Here is a 26,779-nt window from a genome sequence, read left to right as displayed (position 1 = left end):
GCGATCGGCTGGGTCGTGTAGGCACAATATCCAGAATTGCAACGCCAGTCCATGTTGCCATGGCAACTGGTGGTCTCCGAAGCTGTGTGCGCAACAATACGTGTAAACAGAGGTAGGTGACATTAGGATGTTTGACGGGGTGAAATAAAGCTTTGGCTATCCAAACCTTCGTTGACAGGACGAGTGAAGCATGACGGAACACACTATAGCCTTGTGGATGATGATGATGAGCTCACTTTGTTTACAGAAATGCACGTCATTCGATGATAGGCCAACGACATTTTTGTGGGCTTCAAAAACCTTCACCGATTCCAATAAACATTAATAATTGAATGCCTCTCACAGCTCTTGTCCCTTTCCATAATGTAAATTGGAGGACCTCTTCTTCAAAAATGTATTCACAATCTTTTCATCCTTTCTTTTGATTTCATCCAATGCACGACTATTGCATAATGTAAGCATTCACTTAAATGTGCATTGATTTGGTATACTGAATTGGAAGTACAATCAGGATCATTTACCGAGAAATTTACATGCCTCATGATACAAAGAATGAAATCAGCAATCAGAATTCTTCCCCACCATCCCCATCGTCCATCACCACTGTCCACCCTTACCCCATACACACAGTCTAAACTTACCCACTGTACTAACCCCCCCCCCCCCACACACACACACCGTTCAAGTACATTCGCGCTTGCATTCCTTTTTGTACGCATTACATGATAACCAAAGTGAAAATAGAAGCGAGGATCAAAATTATTGAAAGATGATTGTCGCTGGTTTTGCTCTTTTTTAAACGATCCAAATTCTTAGTTTAATGTAGCTTACATTTTCCCAAACTTTGGAAAATAAAGGGGGGGGGGGAGAACAAAATCGAACAACCTTTACACTTTCCTTTTTTCACTATGTGCATGCTATCCTATTTTACCACCTTTAATATTTTGTTTTCCACTTTCATTTCATTAATTTCCACATTTTCAAGTAATAGTACAAACATATTAATTGTGGGGGACCAATTAAAGCCTTTCAGGCTTGTTGGGAATAGGCCCCAAAGTAAATACAGCACTTTCTCAACTTAAAATATATAGGTACAAAACATACAGAACACAAATGGGACATAATCAAAGCAGGCTGAAGAAGGAAAAAAGTAAAGAGTAAAATATTGGCAGAATATACAAAACTATGTTGCTATTGAATACGGATAGTGCGTCTAAAATTGTTTCTGAACTGTTGTAAAGATTTGCAGTTTTTCAGTTCTTTAAAGTATTCCACAAGATGGGTCCTTAATAAAAAAAAAATGATTGACTTGGCTAATTCGGTTCGGTAGAGGGGAGGATGAAAATTTTGTTGGTTTCTTGTATTATAAGAATGAATACTGCTGTTGAGATGAAAACATTGTTGTAAGGGGGCTGGTAATGCACCAAATGAATATTGTTGCATAAAAATTCCTGTTTGGAAGCAGATTATATCTTGAATTGGTAATATATATATATATATTTTTTTTTTGAATAATGCAAAAGTTTGCGACAAGTAATGTGAGTGGGTTATAATACGAATAGATTTCTTTTGCAACAAATGAATACGTTTCACATTCTTCTTAGTTGAATGGCCACAGACAAGAGTACAATAACTCAAATGAGATGAAATGATGGAATGATATAACAATTTCAACACATGTTTAGGTAAAAATTTCAGTTTTCGCAGTATATCAATATTTCTCGACAATGTGTTGCAAAGCATATTAACATGACTATTCCAAGACAGTTTATTATCCAACATAACACCCCAAAACTTTACATTTGTAACAAGTTTTATCATATCACTATTATAATATAAGACAACATTATCAGTACACTCACGAGTCCCAAATATCATAAAATTAGTCTTTCCTGCATTCAAAATTAACTTATTTGCCTGCATCCATATATCTAATTTCATGTTGTCAAATGATAATGAAAGTTCATTGTTACGCATAGAAATATTTATATCGTCAGCAAACGATATATAATGTAACAATTGAGAACAGTTTGGTAAATCATTTATGTAAATCAAAACAAGAAAAGGACCAAGAATGGCACCTTGCGGGACTCGCCATTTTACAACCTTATAATCTGATTTGAAACTTTTTATTACAGTATATTGCTGTCCATTATGTAAATAACTCTCAACCACTTTAGAGGCATACCCCGTATACCATAATGACAAGGCATATGCAATGAAATATCATGATCAATGGATAGAGTCAAAGGCTTTTGACAGGTCAATGAAGACAGATAAAGTAAATTCTTTGTTTTCAATTCCTTGAATTATATTTTGCATAAATTCTAATACTGCGAAAGAAGTGGAGTGCCCATTTCTGAAGCCATTGGGATGAGTGTATTTGAATCTTGAAGAAATGCAGTAACCCTATTTTAAATACATCTTTAAAATATCTTAGCAAATGTATTAAGAAAAAATATGGGACGATAATTACTCATGATACTTCTATCACCTTTTTTATATATTGGGATTACACGTGCAATTTTCATATTATTTGGGACTACGCCAGTTGATAAACTAATATTGAAAATGTCACACAATGTTCTCACAATAAATGGTATAACTTGTTTCACAAGCAGGATACTTATAAAATCATATCCTGCACTGGTGTTATTTTTCATCTCAGAAACAATAGACAAAATTTCACTACATGTGATAGGCTTAAAGAATATTGATGAATACACAGGGGTGCTTAAGAAGGACATAAACGCGCCATCATCTTTAAAACCTTGATTCATTGACAAATTATGACCAATGGTTGAAAAATTATCACTGAACACATTTGTGATTTCAACTTTATCTGTAACCAACTCATTGTCTATTTTCATTCCAATATTTCAAACATTATTTATGTACTCTAACGACTGTAGAACAAACCCTCCTGATCATGATAATAAAGAGAGTGTTTCACCATAAATACAACATCTAGTTCAGTTTCCCGGTATGGCCAACGTGAATAGCCTACATCCTCAAATTCTAGTTACGGTATTATGATTTATGTATAATCATCTTGTTGCCATTTCATCTGTACACAACCCCCATATAAACGTAGATAAATATATGTTTCCAATATTGCTTACGTAAAGAACAATGATTACATGTGACCATAAGGTCCATGGTGTGACAAAGCCAAATTTCAAGAGGTGCTCCTTTGTACAGGTATCTTCATGAAGCATATTCAACTTGACATTGTCTAAGCTTTCTAATAAAAGCCGTACATCTTGGCCTCGTAGAAAAAAAAAATCTAAATTTCACGTTTTAAGCAAAAATGAGGACCGAAGTGACCTTCTTGTAGTTGTATTTTTTTTTTTACTATTATTTACTATTATTACCATTTTGCCCGAGAGTCCCTTTATGGTAACATGGCTCAAAACAAAAACAAAACAAAGTAAAATAATTTTTGGTCCTCATAAAAGATGTGTCGTACATTTTGTTAGAACCTCTTTGTTTTTGGATGTCTCAGACATTTTAAAATCAATTTTCATCAAAGACTTTGTCAAATAAACCTTGAATTCCTCTTAAAGCTGTATCCTCTTTCATATCTCAGAAGATGTCTCTCATTAATTCACCGAAAAGTTGGAAACCTGAAACCCCATCTCAACCAAAACTATACCATTCTTTAAAATCTCCCTCCTGTTACAAAGAACTTACCGAAACCGTCTGAGGGGTATACGGTGTTCCCGTCCGTGTCCAGCTCCCAGTCTTTGTACGGGGGCCACTCCACGTGATTAACATCATTTTCGCACACGCCCTCTGGTTGGACGATTTGAACGGCCTGAAAGATGCCGTCCTGCAGACAGTCTTTGGAGGCGATGATAACTGTCGATACGTGGATCTGTTTGTTTGGGTCACACCAACATTAAAAGTAATAAGTAACAACATCTGATGATAAAGAATCAAAACAAATAATGTATACTTATTTCTATCAACTTGAGATGATTTAAGACTGAAGCCGCTGAAAACCCGGAAAATGGTTAACGTGGTACTTTCAATGATATCTTTTGAAAATTACTTTCATGTTATAACTGCAGTATTATTGAAAAGATTTTTTTTTTTCTCTATGACTTGCACCTTTTATATTTCCTCAATGCATAAAATCAGAACAGGTTTCTCATAAATATGTCATAGGCAAGCAATAAAAAATAATGAAGAACATCCAACCTGGAAAACTATTGTCATGTAAAAAGATTTTTTTTTTTTGATAACCGCTAAAAATTGTTTGTTGTTTTACTCGCGCTGGCAATGTATTCCATAATTTTGGACTTTGATAACTAAAAGGTCTAAAATTATATGAATACATCTCATACAGGAATACATTTCATCTTGGGCAATAAAAACGGAAGCGCCTCTTGGAAATCAACTTTGTTCACTTATATCGCTAACCTGGTAGATGCATAATCAACGTGATTGTTTTATGTCTATAGTCAGCATTAACAAAACTTACGTAGATGCCAGATTTCAGCAAAAAGACTTCCGATTTTGACTGAAGATATCCCCCATCCAAATCAGAGAGCCGAGTACGGATGAAAAGCTGCTGCTCACTCTTCGAAATGATGTAAATATACGACAGCGAAAGGATTGTTGTGATATAGTGAGATATACTGTAGGTAATTTGCACGAATGGTTAGCGGATAGCAACACAGACAGCTATGCTTACAGTCCATTCTCCTGGACACAAATAGAACATGAATTCCCATGCATGCATCATTGCCTTGGAGGGAAAAAAAAGAATGAGAAAATGATTTGAATGTAACATTTTGGAGGAAAAATGGAGGCTGGATCTTTGAAGGTATGAATACTTCTTACTGTCGATTATTGTGTTGGTATAGTATAAAGACATGGGAATACTATGAAATATTAGATATCCAGAATCCCACACATACACACACACACAAACACACACACACACACACATACACAAACCTACACTCACTCTCACATGCTTCAAGAAAGCATACAGTAAAATCAACAAACCAATGGACACTAGTAATACTTCAGTGGTCAAAATATAAATATCAGGTGTGTTCTATATGACATTTCCTCCGAAGACTTTTTTTTTAGCGATACCATTTTTCCACATCATATAGGTAACAGTTGAATATTAAAAAAGAAATAAAAGTGGAATAAAAATGCACAAATGCGTCAGTTATTTGAGATTTATTTACCTTTTGTTGTAGGATACAATACGGCATGAAATCACAACAACACGGCGAAGACAGGAGTGACGTCACATTACAATCTGGGGGCAAATATTGACATCGAGATAATAGTGACGGCAAGAGTGCGAATTTATGAGTTTGCAAACTAAAACTGGTAAGATGATCAAGGTGTGAAGAGATATCAATAATATTGATGATATTATTATCTACACACAGCTCAAGACAAAATATATACAGAGAGACTGACGGAGCATGAATTTCAGCTAATGCAAGAAAATATCGATAATGAGCTTACATAATAAAAATAAATGCAGCGAAAAGATTCAGAGAGAAAGAGAGAAGAAAGGGATCTTCTTATTTATTTCATCAAGCAGGAATACAAGGATACAAGGAACTTTATTGTCTGTTAGAAATACAGAAATTCGTCTTCCACTGGCATAACAAAGGAAAAAAGAGCAGACAGCATGTATTGCACGTAGGGCCTATTATAATAATAGTATATAAACAGGCAGACAAAAGCATTGAACGGACAGTGTCATTGTCATTGTCATTTAAATAAGAAATCTGTAATTCATATAAAAATATATATACACAAACTACCGCACGAAGGTACACATACACACACACACACACACACACACACACACACACGTAACCTGTCTAAAATACCCTAGGAGACCCTAGTTACACATTTCCTCAGTTCCTAAATATCATCTATTTAACTTCTCGTCCCCCCTCCCCATCTCCCCCATCTCCCCTGTAAGTTATGATGAAAGTAGATGGAAGGGAAAAAAATCATGTCATAGAGAGAAGTTAGGAAAAGAAAAAAGGTAGAAGGTATTGACTAGTGGAGATGAGGAGGGGCATTAAAAAGCACCTGGCCTATGAATGACGAGAAGTCATTCATAGAAATGACTTATCGAATGTTTGGTCCAATCGTATAATGCTCTTGATCAGGCAGTATATTCTAGATTGGGAATCCCGTGCCTTTAATACGTGCGTGTTTCTGCTGTGCAATATTCTAGTCTCCGCTACAGCAGAAAATAATGTTCGTGTGAATTTAGTGTATAGCGATTACGTTATATTCTGAAGGCTTCTATAACATATATCATCTATAGATATAAAAATATAACGAAGCAGCATCTGAATATTATGAGTGCTATAATCATGTGCACTACCGTATGATAATACTTTCTGTTCACCGCTATGTCATATTTTGCATGATATGCGTTTACATAGACAAGTAAAAAGAAATTAAATTAATAGACCGAAAGTATTTTTTCCTAACATCATCATGTATGAAAAAAAGAAATATGGTCAAATCTAAGCAAATTAATAGGAGGTAATATAACTGAGATGCAAGGTGCAGTGGTTCACATACATTTTCCTAGAATTGAGATGGGTTTGCACTCGGTTCATGTCAACACAGTATAATGTAGAGCAAATAGCCCTGATTCTGCTTCATATTCTCCACCTCTCTATCAAATTATCAAATGCGATATAACATCAAACCTTGAATTTCTATTTACTTCAATTTCAGGAGCGGTTCTGCACGCAGCGCCCTGTCTGTGTCAATTCATTAGCTTCATCATTGAGTCCAAAGTCAATTTACACTACCGTAGCAGCTCTTGGGCATTTCTGCTGGAAATAAAATCAAAACGTGAGCTCCTGTTGTTCTTTTGATCTTTCCTTGCCGTTTCTACCTTTTCAGCCTCAGGTACAGCTTGGCGACAAGGGAGCTAGCTATGGAGTATATTACACTTTTGGTATGATAATACTTCAGTTTTCAGACCATTTTTCTAAATACTTTCATATTCCTGTCTTATTTACTCTCCAACTCATATGAACACAATTACATTAAAGTGGCAAATTTTCTGTCTTCGTTCTAGGAAAAAATAAAGAAAAAATCGCGACTTACACAGACTACTTCCTTAAGCCCAAAGAGAAGGAATGAATCACGGCCTGCGTTTTATGAGTACAATGCGTTGTCTAATTTCAAGCGTACCAAGTCTTCTTATAGGTAGGACTCAGAATTCTACCAGTAACAGGACGTGCGAGTGAAGGCATATATAACATTGCCTAATTTGTCTTGCATGCTTGTCTTATAGAGGATTAGAGCATGCACGAGACATTTCCTTTAGTGTTCCTTGCCAAGTAGAATGATACTAGATTTACCTAGTTCTGTTAAAAGCACAGTGCTTTGATATAGCATTTTGCACATATACACACTTATAAATGTAATACATGTCTGATATATAATACACGTAAATATATATGTATATGTATATATAGAATACCTCTGTCTCTATAGTCTTATATATATATAATGATAATGAAAGGACATTTATATTGCGCAGCTACTATAATAATAATAATATATATATATATATATATATATATATATATAATATATATCCTTGTACGCACATGCATATGTATACAGAATTAATGGATATTATGTGTACGATGCATGTGCATATTCATTTTCAAACTTTTTAATATAATATGCGATAGCTTAATCGTATATTATTGCATTACAATAAGTCTGATGGGCTGTGCCAAGTATCCAATCAATTCATTAATTCCGGGTTTTTCACCGAATCTGAACATGGTCATTTTATTGACGTCTGCATTTGACCTGTGACATTTGTGGGAGATTTCCAGGGTAATTTCGAAATAATCATCAGTATTCAATTGTTAATCATAATCAATTGCTCTTAAGTCATATCTGTGCTTTTTCCCATACATGAAAGAAAGGTATGCCCTTTGTCTGATATTGGTGTTGTATATGAATATTTGCGGTTGGAGATTTAAAAGAAAGATTAAAATCTTTTGTTGAGTTAGCGTGATGGTGTCCGCATCTCCTGTCTCAATTCGAAGTATGCCAACGGACCTGACGTTTCATTCCACAGCCTCGTAGATCTTGTCAATTTTATTGCAGAAGAGTGTCTACAATAGTTGAGATGGGTATCACATCCACGGCAATTTAATTACACAATGTTCAAATTTGTTTCACTTCAGGTAACTCATAAAACATATGCAGTTGTGAGGTGATAATGATCTCTATGTCTACGTCCTCCCGAATTTGTCAAATACAAATAGAATATTTGTCATTCATGTGTTTGCACCTTTAATTAGAGTATTGGATTGCTGTTCTCATTTTATGGTTTTTACACCCTGTATTCAAGAGAGTCATCGTGTCCACCTCACTCCATCATGTGACACGGGAGTGTGATATTAAGTGAACTTATAAATATCAATATTAAGTGAACATTTGTAACTTCTGCAATTTTTACAAATAATATTTCAAAGTTCTCTATTACAAGTCAATACGAGTTTTATAAAACGGTGATACTGACAGGCGAGATATATTTTCTGAAGCTTAGATTTGATATTGATGAGCATGTTAGCATGCATGACAAATATGGACTCAAATATATCGATTAAACTTTGAAAATGTAACTTTGACGGGACGACATAGAGGATAGAATATAGATACATATTCATATCACCTTGGCGATTCATTTACTTAATATTGATTTATTCACTTTGTTTCTGACTAGTAACTAGTCGAAAAGCCATTCGGGTAAATGATAGCAAACTGTCGTGACGTTAGGGTCTATATGTATCAAACCTATAATGGGAAGGGGAAGGGTATAGGTGATGATTAGCAAATATATAGACCGAATTCACCAAAATTTTATTTAAAAAAAATCATGTCATATAAAGTCATGTTCAAAAAAAAAAAACTTACGTTTTTACTAGTGTCTTTCTCTCTGTCTCTCTCCCTCCCTCTCTCTCTCTCTCTCTCTCTCTCTCTCTCTCATGTAACAACGATAAATCAATTAACCAAAAACACATTTTATGTAAAGAACTGATACACAGTTCTAACAAATTAATAATACAATAAACGCAAAATCTCTATACACAGAAAGTGAAAACTAATCAAAACAACAAACCAATATCAAGAGACCTGACACTTGTCGTACAGTTTAGGTACATAATTGTAATTTACTGTGGTATCATAGTTATCATCATTTCTATTGCCATAAAAAATGAATAAAATGTAAAAAATTTGAAGATTTGTTCTCACCTGAACATGAAGTTGTATTCATCGACTGGGCTTCTAGGGTGCAGTTACATCTAGTGTCTTGACATGACACGTCCGGCTCGCATTCATTGATATGATTGCAGGAAGCTACAAGGAATACATTCACAACGTTTAACACTTTACTGGACGATGAAACACCGCGTACGGACAAATGATGGATGTATTCTATGCACACACTATATCATGCGACACTGAAAATGTGTGCAGAATGACAAAATTAGAATATCAATATAAGGAGAATCAACAATAGCGTTTTCTTTCACTGTTACCTCTATCGATATCTCGAAAAATGGCGTCAGGATTATCATCTCCATCATTAGTAGAAAGGCATTATTATCTCGTCATCAGTATTTTCACAGCTTACGTCATATACATGTACGTCATAATTAGCATTATCATCACCACCAACAAGATGCAGCTTCCCGAACGACATTACATCCTTGTTATTTTTCCTTCTCTTTTCCTTCCATAATAAGGATCTACATCACCTCCTGCATCCTATTATCTCCATTGCTTATACCTCTTACAATTCTGCATTCAAAAAGAGACGTGATCATCATCTTGCTTACGATTTTTTTCCAAGCGTTTCAAACATGGGAATATATTTTTTTACTACAATTAATGAACACATTTAATGAGACTAATTGATTAATGAAGTTGTGCTGCCTCGTCGGCAGATCACGTACTTTAGCTTCTAACTAATCCTATCCCAATTTCACCTGCGTGATATCCTAATGCAACTAAAATCAGGCACATTTTACGACTGTAAATGAATGTTCAAATACATCCCCAGCACAGTATCTGATCCATTCACAACAATATAAATGAATACCTCAATCTGAAACTCTGTGCATCCAAAATGTTGTCATCACACGGCACTATGCCAACAGGGCCCATACGGCATAAAGATAATGAGCTATCTTGAATGTAGATGCTAAACATTGATTAGAATGTTGATTTCAGATTCCAGGTCATTAGTATTGTTTCTTTTAGTAAACAGGAAGACAATAATATTTAATTCCTGTGCAACCCACGCAAACAAATGAACTAACGTTACTGACTGACACATATGCATACATAGAGTTTAGTTTTATAGCAAAAAGAACATTATTTACGTTGATGTGGGGCAATTTGTCAATCAGTTGCAATAAAAACAACTCGACGCAAGAATGATATCACTTTTGACAGAAACAACATTCGTTAGACAAATAACGCTCTTACTTGATGCGTAAATCCCAGTTACCGTCACAACTGCCAAAAGGGTCGTGAATACCTGAAAATAACAAAACACACAGACGAACATAATGACGACGCCAGGTAGGAGACTGTATATACAGAGCGTATATAAAAAAAGGTAATCCAATTTTGGAGGGCTGTCATTTCTTAATTGTCAGTTATGAAGAGCACAATCTTAGTTGTAAGGGAAGAGGAACTCTTCCTCTTTCCATTGATACCTAATTATGTCGGCAATTGTCATGCATGACCGAGCACATGGACTTTAAAGACAACAACGACAAATTGTACTTTTTCCACGTTTGCGTGTTATTGTGAAGGAACAATGCATGCGTGACAGCGTGGATGAGATCTGTCAATGAAAGTGGTCAAAACATCAGGCCAGCCTGCACGAGTGCAGATTCGTGTTTCAGGGTTTCTTCTAACGTTTATTGGTTCATAACCTTCAACATGGCCACGTTGTCGACATTAGTCCTTCCCATTAAGGCGAAACCATTATCCATTTTACTCTCTTCATTTACAAGACATGGTTTGCCACTGGGAGCTATGTGTTGAATATGAACAGAGAAAAAATGGATTGTGTGGGTTGGCCTCTGGGGAGCGACCAAGTTATCGGACAAAAGGCCATGTTAAAGGTTATGGACCATAAAATGTTAGGAGAAAACCTGAACACACACCCTAAACACAAAACCTAAACACAAACCTGCATTCGTACAGGCTGGCCTATTTGGCAACTTTCATTGACAGATATCTCATCCATGCAGTGAGACATGCATTGTTCCTTCACAATAACATGCAAATTTGGAAAAAGTGCAATTTGTCATTGTTGCCTTTAAAGTCCATGTGCTCAGTCATGCATGACAATTGTCAACATAATTAGGGATCAATGGAAAGAGGAAGAATTCCCCTTTCCTTACAATCAACATCATGCTCTTCATAATTGACAATTAAGAAATGGCAGCCCTCAAAAGTTGGATTACATTTTTTTTTATACACTATGTAGAAGAGGCGATTTGATTATCGCTGTGTTATTCTGTTCAGGAGAGTACCCCTCCATTGACGCTTTCACTAATTATCTAAACAATGTAGCCAAGGACAACATTCGTATTCAATAATACAACGTGCTTTCCCGTGCCTCTTGCAGTGTTTGAGTATATCAATCACACAAGCAGTTAGTGTTAGACGGTTAAAATGGCAATTTTCTTATTTCTTTAAAACGAAATAAACGCTTTGTCACTGAGAAGTCTCGACATTTATCATAGCGTGCAGGACGTATATTATCATTCGAATTCATTATAAGAATAATCGAATAACTTCACATGGTTCGACATTTCAGATTTTAATTTTTCTGAAATAATGGGAGACCTGCATTTTCTTGAAATCAATACAGTGGCGAATCCAGAGGGGGCGCATTGGGCGCGCCCTTCTTTATCTTTATTTTTTTTGTAAAAAAAAATAATAAAAAGGAAAATATGGGGGGGGGGGGGCGTGCGCCCCCCTTTAATTTTGTACAGGCGCCTCCCCTTTGCGGAATTCCCGGATCCGCCCCTGCAATAGGCATACTTAAGGGCATAATCTAATCAATGTTAAGTATTGTTAAATATTGTTAGAATAAAAAATTTTTCCAGACTCAACCGTCTACAGTCATGGTTTACTGAGAAAAATTCTGATATCTCCTTACATTTGGGGCTTTTTTGCGAAAATTTCATGCGGTAGGATGTTTGTGATACAACAAATCTACCTATATGCATCAAAACTGTGATATCTTAAACATTTTTTTAACCACTGATCCTAAAGGTAAACATGACCTTTATGGAATAACACATATTCATGAAAATACATCGAGTGAAAAGTACAGTGATAAAACATGAATCAAATCAAATTAAATCGGAAGAAAAAGTTTAACTACGGCTATAATTATGTTGTTTGGCGCCGTAATCTTTTTCCCCTGAATATCAAGTATCAGTTGTTTGAACGTTCAATACCATTTTAAACTCCAAAAATGCAAAGCTAAAGAGAGTCACTGTATAATGTCGGAGGAATTTAATTTCTACTGCAGGTGTGTGCAGTATAGTAGTATAGCTACTTTCGCATTTTTCAAAATCAGTTATCTCTTTATATAACATATTCAACGCCATCAATGTCGGTTAATGCAAGTCATCAACACTTAATACTGCATCACAAACGTTAGTTTTATACAATGCTTTCTTCTTTTTTTTTTTTCAGATAGCCCTTCACAGGAAAACATCAGAAAGGAGGCTTCTAATAATAAAAAAAAGAGATATCACTATCTTATGCCCCAAATCCATATTATCTTAGACTAAAAGCAAAAAATAACAAGGGAATGGGAGGGAATGGAAAGCATTCAGTTTGACCACTAATTCAAATAATGCAAATAATGAGAATTGTAAACATTATCATTGAAAATCACTGTAATTTTTGGTCGACAAGATTTTTGACGGGCACGTCGAATTATCTATTGATTGGCCTGATGATGGTCTGAATGACTGTGAGTTTAGATAAATGAAATCATTGATGTACGTGCAGGTTGTCTGCTTTGATTGATTAGTAGAACTGTACGTTTGAGTGACTGATCATAATATCTTCTCCTTTTTTGTACAAACACAAAGAAGTGAGTTTTACACACCACGGTTCAGAAAAGTACATGCTGCATTTCGTTTGTATATCTAATCATATGTAATATTTTGGTGGGGGCCATTTCTATAAAAGATGCAAAATGACACACACATACACACACGCACACACACACACACACACACACCCACACACACACACAAGGTTCGCAAAATGTCGTATGCTGTTGAAACGAAAATTGGCATATTCTAGGAAGCATTTTATGGACATTACAAACACACCAGCTGCATAAATGATGACTTGAGTGCAACTAAATATTCCAATATGGCGTTCAGACGGCACTTCGTCAATTGACAGTGTGAAACCATCTTTGCACTATAGTATATTGAAACGTTTTCCCAAAGTCGACTATGTGAACATATTGCAAACACACCGTGTGTGTTCTTTCCGGCAGGGTTATATATATATATATATATATATATATATATATATATATATATATATATGTATATATATATATATATATATATATATATATATATATATACAGGACCTATTACACCGACAAAACCAAATCCTTATCCGAACCTCTTTATTTTGCAGCAGGTATCCAAATGAATGAGCTCATTCTATCATCTCGCATATAGAGATCATGTAATGCAATATATATATTTTCGCCCCCTCGTTATCAAATATTTGGCCAGTTGCCAGCCAACCCTAAAACACGCCAATAAATCAGAACCATTCTCGTTATAGAATGCATTCTCTCGCTGGTGGGAAAGTGTCTTCTCTTCCTGTACTGAGCACATCATGCATCCCGTGGAAAAGTCGAAACCAAGTTAATTTGATTATCACCGATGTGGGGTAATATTTCAATCACTTACTACTCGTGGATGGTTCCCAATATACGAAAGAAAATTTCCACGTCGACCTCGATCATACATCTGACTTGTCTACTCACAGTTTAGCAACGGGGGAAAAAATCTGGTACGAGATTATGCTCATGCGTATTTTTTTTTTTCAGTACATAAATAATGCATTGCCAGACTTCATATTATTATATTTCTATTCTACAGTTTTTGTTGAATTTTCATTGTTTACGTAGACAACCAACATTGCCTGATTGCTCTCGATCAGAATGTCAAATGGTATTCATTACATTTTAGGTGCACAAAGACGCATATGTATATGATTGTACAAATATATATCCTTCTTCATATAATATATACCACTATCTGTGTATGTAAACACTAATACATATATTCATATATCTAAATTATACATACATCATTCATCTGTACGATATCTCTCTCTAGTGTGACGGAGAACCGTGATGTGCCTTGGTGAAACCAGGGTGGGGTAGAATAAAAGTGTCCATTCGGGACATGAGAGTTGGAGTTGGCAAACATGGCGTGAACAGTCGCAGTCATTCGGTGCTAATCCAAGAATGTTTTGTCGGTGTATGACAAATGTTATGTCGGTGCTGACGGGTGTTCTGTTGGTGCATGACATGTGGGGAACATGTCCGGGAAGTGAACATGCCAACAAGCTGTCTTTTGGTAGTATTTCGGTGTTTTGTACATCGTTGTAATGATTGATGCCCGTTGGAGGTACAGTATGTGTAGTGTTCGCACTCATGTGAGATGTGTACACAGAGTAGCGAACGTAACGGTGTCGTTCGTACTGTTCGTAGCGGTATTGTATACTGCGTGACATTGCACGGTATGTGTAATGGGGCTGCGTTAGCAGTGGTTGTGAATGGAAGTGCGATTCGCGAAGTGATGCGATGAGTATGTTTTGCTCACTTGTACTGGTCTTCTCGCTAGCTGAATACCAGGGTTGCAGCGTTGATTGCTGGAAAGGAAGGGTATGTATTTCCGTTTCCGTTATGTCATTTTATCAGATTAGTGTGTCACTTTCTGGTTATTTGGATTAGCATCGGTAGATGTGGCTTTACGAGGAAATTGGCCTCGAGATATACGAGCGTTTGTTTGGTCTGAATTGCTTAGACTATTCTCGTAGTTCGGTACGCAGTGGAGTGTACTGTAGGCAGTTGCGTTAGCGACGTAGTCTTGAAATCTAGTCGGAAAGCTAGATGTGAATAATCATGGCAGCCAAGTTCGATGCTGCAGAGTTTGTGAAAGACGTCACTCTTGGTAGACTGAGAGGGTTAGTGAAAGCCCAATTGATTGAGGTTGCAACTCATGTAGATGCTGATATCAGAGAGTGTAGTCGAAAGAAAGAAATCTTTGCAGTTCTGGTGAAGAAGCTTGAACTGGGTGGTGTAGAATATGAACACACAGACCAGAGTGAGAGTACAGATGAGATTGAGAGTGCTGGTAGAAAAAGTGCTCAAAGTACTACTACTAGACCTAGTGAGATGAGGGTAGATTCCACACAACTAGAACTGGCTAGATTGGAGTTAGAAAAAGAAAAAATAAAGGCAGAAAATCTGAGACTCGAACAAGAGTTAATGCAACGTCAAATTGAGTTGACCCAGGCCCAGGCCAGTAGCATCCCAGGGGATAGGCCTAATGTTACTATGTCGAGACCAAAGACGCCCGACATTGCAAAAATGGCGAACACAGTCCCCAGCTTTGATGAAGAGGATGTAGACTCTTTCTTTTTCTCCTTTGAGAGAATAGCCAGGAATTTGGAGTGGGAGAAGAAATATTGGTCTATGATAGTACAACAAAAGCTCACAGGCAAGGCACATTCAGTAGTGTCTGCTCTCTCGGATGAGGAGGCAAATAACTATGACACAGTTAAGGAAGCAGTCCTTCTTGCCTATCAGTTAGTCCCAGAAGCTTACAGGCAAAAGTTTCGAGGATATAGGAGAGGTTCGGGACAGACCTACGTAGAGTTTCAGAGAGAAAAAGAAATTCTGTTTGATCGATGGGTTCGATCAATGAAAGTAGATCTCACTTATGACAATTTGAGAGAGATAGTGTTGATGGAGGAGTTCAAGAAATCGACACCTCCAGATTTGAGAACATATTTGGAAGATCGAAGAGTACATGATGTAAAGAGTGCAGCAGTCAACGCTGACCAGTATGAGTTGACACATAAGGTGAAAACAAAAAGTCCTGAGGGAAAGAGGAAGTTTGATCAGTTGAGAAATCCTGACACTCAAAAGTGGCACAGTAGTGAACGCAGGGATAAAGTAAAGACTGAATCACAGAAAGAGCGCCCAAAATCGCCATGGCCTCAATACAAAGAAGTGAGATGCTTTTTCTGTGGGAAAACAGGTCACATTAAGTCTGAATGTAGGCGATTGCTGGAACAAAATGAAGCAAAAGAAAAACAAAAGCAAAGAGCAACACATGGTTTAGTCCATGCAGACACACGTCCACAGAACAGTTCAGATGCTGAAACAAAAGAGAAACAGTACCAAGCAGCCACCAATGGTTTTGTTAAGTCAAGTGTAAGTGATGAACAGCGTCATCCAAATGTTGTGAAAAGCAGTGTCTCAAAAATGACAGATACATGTTCAAGTTGTCGTGTGGATGAAAAGTACAAAGACTTCATTTCCAAGGGTACAGTAACCACTGCTGAATTTAGAGTACCGGTTGTCATCCTTCGTGATACTGGAGCTACACAGTCCCTCATGGTAGGAGATGTGAAGAAGAGTATGCCCATAGACTGTAACACGGGTAGGAAAGTACTGATACATGATGTCAATGGAGGAACTCAGGCGGTCCCTCTTTTCCGAGTGAATTTGGATAGTGGACTGATTTCAGGGGAAGTGATTGTGGGAATTGTTCCATTTCTCCCTATGGATGGAGTTTCCTTTTTGCTTGGTAATGACCTTGCAGGAGGTCGAGTGAGTGTCCTTCCGGTTGTTTCCGAAGTCCCAGTGTACGAGCGGGAAACCGAAAAACTGGTCTATGAATTCCCAGAAGTATTTCCAACATGTGCTATCACAAGGTTTCGAGCAAGTGAAGCAGAGCGTGAGAGAAAGGAGTCTGAAAGTGAAATTTCTCTTGATGACACATTCTTTGGAAAGGTGACTAGTGAAGGTGAAAGAGAACAAAGTTGGGAAGAAGGTGTGTTCAGTCAGCCAGCTTTAATCAAAGCACAGATGGAAGATGAGGAGTTGTTGAAGTTGAGAGAGGGTGCATTGACTGTAGATGAGGCGAAGGGAGTGCCAGAATGTTTCTATGTAAAGTCTGGTGTTTTGATGAGGAAATGGCGTCCTCCAGATCGTCCCACAGATGAGGACTGGACGGTTGTCGACCAGATAGTTGTTCCTCCGCCGTATCGAAAGGAAATTCTACGTCTTGCACATGAAATTCCAATGGCCGGACACATGTGTGTCAAGAAGACTTTGTGTAGAATCAGAACTCATTTCTTCTGGCCCAAGATGAGAAAGGATGTGTCTGAATTTTGTCGAACGTGTCATAAATGTCAAGTGGTAGGAAAACCACAACATGCCATTAGACCTGCGCCGTTGATTCCTATTCCGGCTTTTGAGGAGCCATTTAGCCGTGTGATGGTAGATTGCGTTGGTCCATTACCGAAGTCCAAGTCGGGATGTCAGTATTTATTGACTGTGATGGATGTTTCCACGAGATACGCAGAAGCATTTCCGCTGAGGAGCATAACTGCTAAGTCAGTTCTGGATGCCTTGTTGACTTTCTTTACTAGGTACGGGCTACCAAAAGAAATACAGTCGGATCAAGGTAGCAATTTCATGTCTCGTGTCTTTCAGGAGTTGATGTACCAGCTTGGTATTCAACAGATCAAGTCGTCTGCATATCACCCGCAATCACAGGGGGCCTTAGAAAGGTACCATCAGACGCTAAAGACGATGTTGAAGGTCTACTGTCAGGATAATCCCAGGGACTGGGATAAAGGGATCCCTTTTCTTCTCTTCGCTGCTCGTGAAGTGCCTAATGAATCCACTGGATTCTCCCCCTTTGAGTTGGTGTTTGGGCATGAGCCAAGAGGGCCCCTGAAAGTTGTGAAGGAGCAGCTGTTGTCTGATGAGGAAGACAAGGATTCCAATGCCTTAGACTACATTTCCATGTTCAGAGAGCGTCTTGTGAGAGCGAATGAAGTGGCGAGAGAACACTTGAAGTCTTCGCAACAGACAATGAAGGAAATCTTTGACCGAAAGGCAAAGAGTCGTGTGTTTGAGGTTGGAGACAAAGTCTTGGTTCTACTTCCATTGCCAGGAGATGCATTGAAGGCTAAATTCAGTGGTCCCTATGTAGTAGAGAGGAAGCTTGGGAAGGAGACTTATGTGGTGAGCATGCCTGATCGTAGAAAAACCAAGAGAGTTTGTCACGTGAATATGTTGAAGAAATACCATGAACGTGTAGAAGATGTAGGTGCAGTTGTGAGTGAGAGTGTCCTACACAGTGCTGAGAAAAGTGCAGAAGAGTTTGAATCTGATGCTCCAGATTCTCAGAGTGTGAGTTTCAAGTCGGGAATGATTCCGCGAGTAGAGAACTCAAAGGCACTAGAAAATCCAGAGTTACTGCTCAATCATTTGTCTGATTCGGAGAGGCAAGATGTTGTCGACATCTTCCAGGAATTTCCGGAGGTTTGCAGTGATAAATTGGGCTGTGCGAAAGACACTGTTCATACGGTTGATGTTGGTGAAAATGCACCCATTAAGCAGCATCCATATCGGATTCATCCTGCTAAGAGAGAACAGGTTGATAGGGAGATAGATTTCATGCTTGCAAATGGAATCATAGAGCCTAGTAACTCAAACTGGAGTTCCCCAGTAGTGCTAGTCCCAAAGTCAGACGGAACGTCCAGGTTTTGTGTAGATTACAGGAAGGTCAATACCATAACCAAGACTGATTCGTTTCCGCTTCCTTTGATTGAGGAATGTATTGATCGGGTAGGAAGTGCTGAGTATGTCAGCAAATTGGATTTGATGAAAGGGTATTGGCAGGTGCCATTAGACAAAGATGCAAGAGAGATCTCGGCGTTTGTCACGCCCTCCGGGTTATACCAGTGTCGTGTCATGCCCTTCGGGATGAAAAATTCCCCCGCAACTTTTCAACGGATGATGAATCGAGTTATTGCTGGTCATGATAACTGTGTTGTCTATATAGACGATGTGTTGGTTTTCAGCAATACGTGGGAGGAGCATGTTGCTCATCTTCGAGAGCTGTTCCAGAGGTTGTCACATGCAGGACTCGTGGTGAATCTGGCCAAATGCGAGTTCGGGAAAGCTTGTGTGACTTACCTAGGTCACAAAGTAGGCCGAGGTAGCGTCGCACCACGAGATGCCAAGGTCCGAGCCATCGTGGACTTCCCAGTGCCGTCATCGAAACGGGAGCTTCAGCGCTTCTTGGGAATGTGCGGATTCTACCGGAGATTCGTCCCCAACTTCAGTCACCTGGTGGTGCCCTTGATAGACCTGCTGAAAAAGGGTACAACGTTCCAGTGGTCGGCGAGCTGCCAGGATGCGTTCCAGAAGCTGAAGGCCGTCCTCATGAACGATCCCGTGCTTATCGCACCAAACTTCGAGAGGAGCTTCCAGCTAGCTACGGATGCTAGTGACCGAGGAGTAGGAGCCGTGCTACTTCAGGATGACGACAACGGACACAGCAAACCAGTGTGTTTCTTCTCCAAAAAACTGAATCGCCATCAGCAAAAGTATTCAACTGTGGAGAAGGAATGTCTCAGTGTCGTTCTAGCGGTGCAACATTTCGAAGCGTATTTGGACGGTGGAAGAGACATCGTGGTGTACACTGACCATAACCCATTGACGTTTTTAGAACGCTTCAAGCACAAGAATCAGCGTCTCTTCCGTTGGAGTTTGATTCTCCAACCGTACCCACTGAGAATTGTGCACATAGCAGGAAAGGACAACAAATTAGCAGACGCTTTGTCGCGAGTTTGAAACTGTGCCCGCGCTGATGATGTTGCCGAACGGTAACAATCTCAAATCTACAGTGAAACCTACATCAGGCTGAACATTTCAAACAGGACTCAAAACAGACAAGAAACTGATGTTGATTTTTTTTTTTGTATATGACAAAGTATACATGTGTTTATGAATTTTCGTTCAGTTTTCTTCCTTTCCCAAGGATCTGTGAAGGAAGAAATTGTATTTATGTTAATCATGTTTGTTTCAAACGAAAACAGTATATATGAGTGATACTAGGAAGTATGAGAAAGTGCTAGTACACAATATTCTGTCTTTATAAGAAGACATCGCTTGAAAAATTTCATGATGTGTTACGAGCCAAGCATTATATGATATTTTGAAAACCCAACATTACAGGAAGCGCCAGGATACAACATCTGTGGTGTGTAAGATTACAGTGAAAGTTGTGTTTCAGTTGCACACTTCTACATGTGTTGTGATTTCATTCAATGTACCAAAGAGTCAAAGGATTCATATTGTTATGTATACCGATACGTTTCAGAGTTAATGCTAGCAAATGCAAAAACAGTATAGCAAAACACAATCGGCCAGTCACAGGAAAACTGTTGATCAAATTATGAGTTTTATGTCAACCGATTTGTGTTAAAACACAAGAATTTGTGTTGTTTTGTATAAATGAAAAAGTGTTGAGTGACAGTGAGGCATAAAGAAGCCAAGATGTTATAATGTCACTTTTGTAAATTAATAACCTGTATATGTATTTCGTTACAGAGTGACAGTGTCACATCTGTGTGTCAAGTATGATCTCGATATTTTCCAGAGTTTGCACATACACTGTATATTGCAACATCTTATCGCGTGACAGTACATATGTGTGAAGGGACAAAAAGAGATGTCCGGTGGTTAAATTTTTGTTGTTGCTTTGGTTAACTTATGACGCAGAGTTGACATAAGTATAAGATGTATTAGCAAGTACATTGAGTAGATGTACACATGTGTTGACGTGTTTAAATATGATTTTGTTATAATCAAGAGATGCGTGCTGTTACCACATTCAGTGAAACTCCAGTGAAAGTTTGTGTTGGAGAAACAGACATATTATCTTTGCAACAGTCAGCACAATTTCATGAAGAAAGTGTATTTTTGGATTTCACATTTAAAGATGAAGTGTATGTGTTACCAAAAACAAAATACTATTCATGCCTGAAGTTATGTAAGTTTATTGGTCAAGTATGTGAGGATATAAGTACAGTCGAGACTACCAGAAAGCACAGTCTCAGTCAAAATATTGATACTACTGGAGAAATGATTGATTACATCTGGTGTAATTTTTCCAGATTATGTGCACTCGTATGTGCACCCGTTGAAAACAGTTTCACATTTGTATTACTGTAGACTGTTGATTTGTGTATTTACATGTTTTGTAGGGGGCTTGTCAAGTTTTCATATATTGTTCTAAAGGTGGACAATATGATGCCGGAGTGAACTGATTCTGATAAGGCTCAAAATCAGTCATTATAAGTGTACAATGTAGTATGCCAGGTGAGGTTGTAAGAAAACAACACAAAACTTTTTGAGTTTGTAATCATGTAAGCTGAATAGTAAGCAAGAACAGTGAAGTAAGCCTTACAACGAAGGTGTTTATAGTCGAAAAGTTACATTCATAACTTTCCTCTTGTTGGGGGGAGGTGTGACGGAGAACCGTGATGTGCCTTGGTGAAACCAGGGTGGGGTAGAATAAAAGTGTCCATTCGGGACATGAGAGTTGGAGTTGGCAAACATGGCGTGAACAGTCGCAGTCATTCGGTGCTAATCCAAGAATGTTTTGTCGGTGTATGACAAATGTTATGTCGGTGCTGACGGGTGTTCTGTTGGTGCATGACACTAGGTATGTAAACACTATATATATATATATATATATATATATATATATATATGTGTGTGTGTGTGTGTGTGTGTGTGTGTGTAATTGTTGTGAATTTGTGTGTAATTGTTGTGAATTTGTGTTTGTAATTATGCGTCCGAATTTATACACGTGTACACATATGACGCCTGTTTACATTATTGCGAACATCTCCATAAAATGTTAGTATATCTATCTAATATACATTGACAAAACCATAATTCCCACAGTGATTTATCAAGATCGGATTTAAAGAACATCTGACTTACTATTTATGCCCACTAAGATTATCAATTTTATATACTCATCCATCGAGAAATCGAGAAAGGCACTATATACATAAATGGCTTGAAAAGCTTTAATTCTAAATAGAATATCTCAGCTGTTGTTGTCACCATGTAAAGATAAAGGGATCTTAATGGCGACTTTTTCCTATAATTTTGGTTCATTTTTAATTATGTCCATTTCACTATAGTCATCTATTACATTTCTGTTAATTTCCCTTTATGATGAAAATAATGTATTTTTTTCCAGACCATTTTGTTATAAATTCTTAAAAGTATGTATCTTGTCGATGAAAATGAAGGCATTCAATTCAATTCAATTCAATTCAATTCAATTCAATTCAATTATACATGGAAGAAATCATACTTGTTCAATATCAGAATGTATGTATGACTTGACATTGTGTAGAATGAAGAGCAAGGTGAAACAGAATTGTACTGGAGAGAATTGTAGGTGTTGTAGTGTATCATTGTGTGGCTATTCAGCCCATCTCAACTCATGTTATATAGATGCATTTTCTCAAAGCTTTATTACAACTCAACTTTGGAACAAAAATATACTTTATTAACCAATCATATTCATAATAAGGTGTTTCATTAAAAAATGCTGGATAAGTTTTGGTATTTGGGGAAACTAGACAAGGTTAAAAGTTATGAGGTTGATGACATACACATTTGGAAAATATGATTATAAATTGGGATATGTAGGTGAGAGTGTTTGGTGTATAGTGATGATGCAGGAAGGGATATCAGTGAATGCATTTATGAGTTGAATAATTCTATAAAAGTGATATATTATGTTGGTAGTTTTTGCATAGTAAAATGTAAACGTCAGATTAATGTATCATGTTGTTATGGTGTATGTGATATTGTATGTTAATACGAGTTAGTTTCAGTCGCATTGTGCGATATTTCTGTGTTAAACCAATGATGTATTCGATGTTTGTTTTGTTGTGATATCTAATTTACAAAGAATTGCTAATGTGGACAACAAAGTAATCAGTCAATCAATCAATCAATCAATCAACCAATCAATCAATCAATCAATCAATCAATCAATCAATCAATCAATCAAATTGTCTCTCCTATTGAATAACAATTCAGTCAACTCTGTGGCAAACATCTAGTATCCTACTCATGGAAAGCCGTATTTTTACAGCAAAATTTGAATAGATGATTGATGTGAAACAATACATACTCCAAATTATTGCAGACCTGTACATGTCTCATTCCAAAACTACAGGTTGTTGCACTACTACGCAAATTTGACAATTTTTTGTTTGTTTGAACAGGCAACATATAGTGTTAAGAAAACAATCTTCCATCACCTCCTATAAGTTGAAAATCCCACATTACAAATAATAGTTAAACATGGTTAAAGATGCATGTTTTCTTTGAAGAGCAAAAGCTTGTTTCCTAATGGTTTAAAATGAGGCACTTCTGTTTGTATCACACTGAGAATACAACCAGAAATAAAATTTAAAGACTAACACAGCTTAGAAATGGAAAGCAAACGAGAAACAAAATCGTGTCGTACCTAACGACAGTTAGATAAACGATTACATTAAATATGTAAATAATCATATACATTCCAACTATGCCAGGGTGAAGATTACCGAAATTAAAAAAAAAACAAACTAATACAGACATCACTTTATAGAAGGATAAATCAAAGTTGATTTTCTGGGGTGGACATACGGAAATTTACAAATTTTCTACTGCAATAACATCAGACAAAATATAAAAACCAATTACAAGTAATTGCCAGATAACGATCTATCATTAACAAATTTTACTAATCACTTTAACATGAATCACTGAGCATTATATTTGGTATTTGCACTGTAATTCACACAGAAATACATTATACATAACATACCGGTATAGACATACATAATAAAGTATGCTCTTACGGAAAGTATAACTAAAGTAGTGATTAACTCTTATCAACCTGGATCTCTATTTAACAAGTATGTAGTCTTTAAATTAACCCATCACTTACTGAAATTATCTGTTTAAATCAAATCGATGATAAGACACCAAATTGTGACGTCAAGGAAGTGCTGCTAAAAAACACAAAACAAAAACAAAACCTTTGCATGGTAACTAAAATACATACAAAAACTTTTCAATCCCCACAAAAAAGAAGATCTTTTCACGGTATATTCCTGAATTCAAATCTACCCATTCCCTGCTGAGTACCAAGAGTGTAAACAAGAACTACCCGAATCAGAAGATTGTATCTCCGCCCTTTATCCCATCTCCTCCCCAGCTGAAAAGCTCACTATCGTACACTCACTCTCACTATCACGGCACAACCTGTCTTTTTCGTTAAAAAAAATATGACGGGCAACTCACCATCCTCCTGTTGCTGTCTGTTCCCGCCATCGCCTCGGTTCCAACAACCATTCGTCTGTTTGTCGAAGCAAGCACACGTTTCAGAGAAGATAATTAAAGTGATACACTAACAGAATGATGCAAGAAAGTAGGGAAGTCTCGTTCATACTCCCAGGTTCCAATAAAGTGTTAATTACACAAAAGCGTCGATCAATATTGCTTGAGAGCATGGCTTTCTATTCGTTTTATTATGACAATAACCTTCTTGCCACATCGCTGTTGTTCTGTAAAATTTGACTTTGGGAGAATAATGTGGACTGTCCTGGTTTGTTGGCAGCACAGATACGTGATGATGTACAGGTTATAGTATAACCACGCATCTTGTTTCATTGACTTTGCCTTCATATTTCATCCCTTCTAGATAAAACGATGATAGCTCTGCCTCCCGGTCTCCTGTCGCTGTATTTATCTTCTTCACTTTTGCTATCCAAACAAATGCCTTGATTGTATGACGTCACGATACCGGAAGATCCGAGAGTTGACGAAATCACATGGGAGTATTCAACAACATATATTACATTATATGTTTAATTCATTTATTCATATTGCGGAATCGTATACATTCATCTGAAATGTAAGTCAGTTACAAGCAAGCGTTAAATGGACCCCGTTGCATGCTTAAAGCACATAATATGATTATACAATATCCATACATACCTTGGAAAACAAATATCCAACAAATTGTTATTGATGAAGGTGTGTCCAATTAGATATATATCTCTTGATAGTATAGAATCTATTGCAGTTCCAACTCCGTGCGTGAGCTGAACAACGGAGAGCAGTATACTATGATCAGAATATGCTGCCCTAATACATGTGCTTCATTATGCTGAAATGGAACATCACTAGTCCTGGCTCGCCACCCGAATCCACCATCCCGCATTGTGCAAACTGAGAACGTGCCGTCAGGCGGCGCCAAGTCTCTACCAACAGGACGCGAATCAGCACCGACGGAGTGACGTCATTGAAGCAAACCTGTTGAAGTCAGAGGTGCCAGGCTGGTTAACCAATCATGAGCAGGGCTTACACCTAACGGCCTCCCGAAAGTCCGTTTTACTGTTTCAATTCTCCCCCAGGCATCTTTTAATCTTCCACCTTTTCGTTCATTAACTTGATTATTATCATCATTCGGCCACCTCTTTTGTTAAAGTTCATTTTATGCTCGTCATCACGCGTCACTTGATATTGCATTGATAATACCACTTTACTCGATCAAATTCTACTGCACCGTTCACTATTTGTATTTATACCTCAGCGCAATACACGCTTCACTTTCGGTTCGAAAACAGCATTGTTGAAGTTTCGTTGCTATAGTGCCTCTTGTTTACACACAGAAAACTATCACACACATACACACACTCACACTCACACTCGCTCACACATGCATGACACGCATGTGGTATTAAGTGTATGAGCGATATTGCACTATTATTATGTCAGGTCAATTTTATCGTCTGTTCAATTGCATTCTGTTCGCAACCTGCATCCAATCACATCACCCAGGAGAGCTTACTAAATATTATAAGCCATTTAAATTGATCGAAAACAATTTTAATTTCTTCTCTTACTAGAGTTGATTAGAGTAATTCATCTTAGCTTAAACTGCCTGAAACTGCCCTGAGATTACGCAGTAAGCAAACAAAATGGCAAAAATATAGGTTTTCCCGTCCTATTTTGCACGAATGGATTACTCCATTTCACAGAAAGGGCAGCCAAAATTTCTATTCTTCGTTCAAGTAATATTCTCCACAGTTCAGCCAAAGTCACCAATCGGCATTAAAACTCGCTTTAGGGCAACCGCATTCAGCACACTCTAAAAACGCAAATGTTGAATCAACATTTAAAAGGGCCGTGGAGTGACAGCATTTTTGAAGTGTTGCATCCAACCTTTAAAATAACATTTTAAATGTTGAATCTAGCAGGAAAACCAACACTTTCAAAATGTTGTCACTCCTCGGCCCTTTTAAATGCTAATTTAACATTTGTGTTTTTAGAGTGCAATCAGGATACGAATTTACCATATAGGGAAACCAAACTTACCAATCGGCATACATACTCGTACACACAGGTTAACCAACTTCTCTCGTCAAACCTCTCGAGCCTGAGTAAGAATATTCAATTCCGCCATTATGGTATTCAACAGGACACACCTTACCGTACGTAAAACTTTACCGGACGATTTACATTTTTTTTTTCAAATCA

General features: G+C 37.4%; 1 protein-coding gene across 1 annotated transcript; it reads left to right on the top strand.

Annotated features, from left to right (window-relative positions):
• Window positions 1–15,682: 15,682 nt before the first annotated feature.
• Window positions 15,683–20,005, top strand: LOC140241956 (uncharacterized). Its single transcript, XM_072321701.1, has 4 exons — window positions 15,683–15,751; window positions 16,956–16,963; window positions 17,788–18,891; window positions 19,231–20,005. The coding sequence occupies exons 1-4, from the start codon at window positions 15,683–15,685 to the stop codon at window positions 20,003–20,005; spliced, it is 1,956 nt and encodes a 651-aa protein (XP_072177802.1).
• The last annotated feature ends 6,774 nt before the right edge of the window (window positions 20,006–26,779 follow it).

The sequence above is a fragment of the Diadema setosum genome, chromosome 18, assembly GCF_964275005.1.
Source record: "Diadema setosum chromosome 18, eeDiaSeto1, whole genome shotgun sequence".
In the NCBI taxonomy this organism is placed as follows: Eukaryota; Metazoa; Echinodermata; class Echinoidea; order Diadematoida; family Diadematidae; genus Diadema; species Diadema setosum.
The sequence above is the reverse complement of the archived record's forward strand: the minus strand, read 5'-3'. Positions and strand labels throughout refer to the sequence as shown.